This window comes from Vicia villosa, linkage group LG3 (genome assembly GCF_029867415.1).
Source record: "Vicia villosa cultivar HV-30 ecotype Madison, WI linkage group LG3, Vvil1.0, whole genome shotgun sequence".
NCBI classification, from domain to species: domain Eukaryota; kingdom Viridiplantae; phylum Streptophyta; class Magnoliopsida; order Fabales; family Fabaceae; genus Vicia; species Vicia villosa.
In genome coordinates, this window is record NC_081182.1 from 4,446,605 (window position 1) to 4,450,733 (window position 4,129).

The following is a 4,129-nucleotide window of genomic DNA, read 5'->3' on the forward strand; positions in this document are numbered from 1 at the left end:
TAAATTGAAAAGAATTAATGGTCAAGATGTGGAGTAAGTTATTATAACTTACTCTTGGAGTCAATATAACCCTCCTCATATATATATATATATATATATATATATATATATATATATATATATATATATATATATATATATATATATATATATATATATATATATATATATATATATATATATATAAAAACAATTTTGTAACACTTTATAAAATAAATCTCGTTTTTAACTATAAATTGGTTTTAAACTAGTTTCTAACTAAAAACAGATTATAAACCAGTTTATAAATACAAACTGGTTCTGAACTAATTTAAAACAGAATTGAAATTGTTTTACCAATTAACTGATTTTTTATTAAAATGGTTTTTAAAAATAGAATTGAACCATTAATTTGGTTCAGTTCAATGCAGTTCATGAACCACGAACACCCCTAATTTACAACAAATGTTGCCGTCAACTAGATAGATCCAGACCTTATATTAACAAGTTGCTTGATGCTCTTAAAAGGAAAGCAAAAAAACTTCATTCGTGATATCTCTTCATAGCAGAGAAATTCCAGTTCATTGAAATAAGAAGATTTGCTAAAGTTGATGGAGCACAAGTACGTCTCAAGTCTTGCTCAGCCAGGTGAACCAGTTGATGTGTTAGCTTCTCAGTCCGTGGGAGAGCCGACAACACAGATGACCACGTGAGTGAATTAAATTTGTTCAACCCTTCATGAAGACTATTGCAAAATCTCATCAAATGTTTGATATCATAGACACTAGGAAAATAGACACTAGGAAAATACTTGTTAATCAAATTATAGAAAATAAGTGTTTTCGGAGATGCATCTCCGAAAATACTCAATTTTTAATATATTTGTAAATACATCTGCAAAAACACCACAAAATAAGTGTTTTCGAAAATACATTTCTGAATTCTGAAAAAATCTAAAAAAAATACTTTCAAAATGCATCTCCGAAACAGAAATATTTTGAAGTTTTCAGCAGGTGTTATCTCCATTGGAATCTACAAAGAAATTGTCATAATTAAACCTGTAAAGTAAGAACACGTGGACGGAAACGAACTTGTGTATACAGACATTCTTCTGTTGTGTTGACCGCTAAAAAACATTAATAAAATATCTTTCCTTTTTAAAAAACTAATTATATATATTTATTTTATAATAAAAAGTATAAATAAATAAATAAAATTAAATTTGCTGAGAAATGAGAAACCCCTGAATCGGAAGAGAAAGGGTTTATACTTGACTTGACTCTCACAAAACCAAACCTCACCATGGATCGTTTGCGTCCTCGCAACAGATCAGTTTTTACCGGATTCACTAATTCTGAGGTTCGTTTTTCATTTTTTGTTATCGTTGAATTCAACTGTTTCTCAATTGAACCGTTATTTATAAACATGCTTTGAAATTGTTGTTGTTAAACAGATTGAGAAAATGGAGAAAGTGCTAAGGGAAACGAAAGGACAATCATTGACTCAGGATTTTTACCAAAAATTGACTAAAAGTTTCAAGTCTGTTTCATTTCTCAAACCTTGTTTGTTTGTTTTCTTTTTCTAACAAATAATGTAAGAAACGGTTTCTGTTTTTGTTTCAAATGCAGTTATTCATCTGGTCGTGCTGGGAAACCTCTCCTCAAATGGACTGAGGTTACTGCTTTTACTGACTCATGTTATTTCTTTTGTTTTGTTTTGACTCATGTTTTTTGTTTTCTTGTTTTCTTTTGTTCCGCACCTACGCATCTGAAAAAAAGCGTGTCAGTAACCGACCTGACCCCGACACGATACTGATAGTTGTGATTACGTTCAATTTATTTATTTATTTATTTTAAATTATTAATTGTGTCGACGTGTCAGTGTCGATGTTGTGTTTGTGTCTGCGGTTCATAGGTTTTAATTGTTGTTCCTCTATTTTGGTGGGAATTTTAGATGGAAAGTTGGTTTCAGACTAGGCTCCAGGAATCACCACAAGTACCTGAAAATGAATTGGTTTCTCCTCAAGGGCTTCAATGTAAAGAAGGTGAGACTTTTTCCATGCAGTAATGTTGTTTGGATAGTTGGGTCATTATGCCGTCTTCAATCGTTCTGATGGCTATGTTAAGATTATTTCGTATCCGTGTCATTGCTACTAAGGATTTAGTAGGTTGCCGGATTTATGTTTGTCGCAATATTGTCAACTAGCAGCTATAATATATTGTTCTGCAATGTATGGTTTAGTATAAGTTGCTGTTGAATTGCTGCTATAGAAGTGTAAGTGTAATAGCACTTTGGCATAGGGATATTTGAACAACACTGGTTTGGCATGTTTCAGCCTTTGGTGTCTGCCAGACTATGTTGCATTTTTATATTTGATGCAAACATTTGAAACTTTATAATATGGATTTATGAGTGACTCAACTGCTAAAACTAGTGTTTCTAGTGATGTTGAATCTGAAACGAGTCTTTTGCAGGAGAAGCTGTCCGAGACCCATCAGGATTGGAATTTGAAGCTAGGTCTACAAAAGATGAGGCATGGTGAGCACATATGCAGTATTGCAGTTAACTTAAATTTTAATGTCTTTCAAAAGATGATGCATGGTGAGAAAAAGGGTTCTATTGGTTCTAGTGACTAGTGCTTATTTGTTATCACGGAAACACTAAGCCAAGTGCTTTTCCGTTGATTTTGTGAAAAGGATTTAAAGAATGTTGATCCATCTTATATGCCAATGTTGGACTATCAACATTGGGCTATAACTTGGTCGTTTATTTTTGCAACACCACATGATTTTGATGCTTAAAAGCTTCCCGTCCCTGTTTACTTGCAGGTATGATGTCGAGACATTTCTTGCTCACAGATTTCTTAGCACAGGGGAAGCTGTAAGTTTTAACAGCTACATATAATAATCTGATTTTCCCCTTATAGAGCATACTAGATTTTGCCAACTTATATTGTTCCGCCTTTTTGTTAAAGGAAGTCAAAGTCAGATTTGTTGGATTTGGAGCCGAGGAAGATGAGTGGGTCAACATAAAAACTTCTGTCCGAGAACGTTCAGTTCCGTTTGAAAATTCAGAGTGTTCCGGCCTGAAAATTGGAGACCCTGTCCTATGCTTCATGGTGATTTAAGCCAAAGTTTCCTCACCAAAATTCTGTTATTACATTAAATGACAAAACTGAAATTAACTCGACACTTTCAATGCGTTTTTAGGAGAGGAGAGATCAAGCCATCTACTATGACGCTCACATTTTAGAGATCCAGAGGAGAATGCATGATATCCGAGGTTGCAGGTGCCATATCTTAATTCGGTATGATCACGACAACTGTGAGGTGAGTATTATCACTACATTTGGTTGTTGTGTTAACCATTTTGTGTAATCTATAATTTTTCTATGTCACATTGTCTATTTATAGGAAAGAGTTCGCTTGAGAAGACTTTGCCATAGACCAAGATCTTAGATATACTTGACATAAATTCATTTCTGACATTCCTGCTGGGTAAGTAAGTAGCTTTCAACCAGATAGCAATTATCTGTATACGGCAGGAATCAAACAGTGATTGACATTTTGAATATCCGGGTTCCTTTATGCTCAATTTTTTTAAGCTAGAATGTATATTCTCCCGTCCGTTTAACTTTTAGTCGGGAGTGATTGTGCGTTGAAATTAGAAGGCGAGTCTTTTTGAAAATGTTTTAGTTACTAAATTATGTCTTCTTTCTTTGTTGATGTAGCATTTTCACGTCGTAGCCAAAGTAGCCAATCTTGACTGTTGATTTAAGATTTGATGGTTTAGATTTTAAATTCGGTTTCACCTTATAAAACAATATCGGACGACAATTTGAGCTCGAATGATCTAGATCTGTTATATTGCGGTGTCTTTACGCAACAGCAATAAATCCATTTCGCCTCTCCACCCCTCTTGTTGCAGTTTGATTTGGCTAACATCATTAACAAACCCTTCTTTCTCTTCCATCGTGAGTGTGACTCTCCCCTTGTAGGAAACAAGTAATGAGGGAGGGTGTGGACTGTGGACTAGGTCTCTTATAAAATGGTGATAATTGTTAGATCTAGTTGCAGATTTGTTATAACCAGTTAAAATTGAGTTTTGGATACTCTTTATAGAGTGACCATTGGTTTGTCTCACACAGTGA

General features: G+C 33.8%; 1 protein-coding gene across 1 annotated transcript; it reads left to right on the plus strand.

Moving 5' to 3' along the window:
* Positions 1–1,196: 1,196 nt before the first annotated feature.
* LOC131660107 (protein SAWADEE HOMEODOMAIN HOMOLOG 1-like) lies at positions 1,197–3,666 on the plus strand. The gene is made up of 9 exons (XM_058929249.1): positions 1,197–1,338; positions 1,433–1,518; positions 1,608–1,653; positions 1,933–2,023; positions 2,454–2,517; positions 2,808–2,859; positions 2,954–3,097; positions 3,189–3,308; positions 3,393–3,666. Exons 1-9 carry the CDS (start codon positions 1,282–1,284, stop codon positions 3,435–3,437), a joined length of 705 nt encoding a protein of 234 aa, XP_058785232.1. The 5' UTR covers positions 1,197–1,281; the 3' UTR covers positions 3,438–3,666.
* Positions 3,667–4,129: the final 463 nt, after the last annotated feature.

What these genes read in the sequence shown, in the direction of transcription:
- LOC131660107 (XM_058929249.1), top strand. Translation starts at nt 1,282, where the DNA reads ATGGATCGTTTGCGTCCTCGCAACAGATCAGTTTTTACCGGATTCACT. An exon ending in CTCTCCTCAAATGGACTGAG is followed by an intron (nt 1,654 to 1,932) that starts GTTACTGCTTTT and finishes TGGGAATTTTAG; the next exon opens with ATGGAAAGTTGGTTTCAGAC. An exon ending in ACCCTGTCCTATGCTTCATG is followed by an intron (nt 3,098 to 3,188) that starts GTGATTTAAGCC and finishes ATGCGTTTTTAG; the next exon opens with GAGAGGAGAGATCAAGCCAT.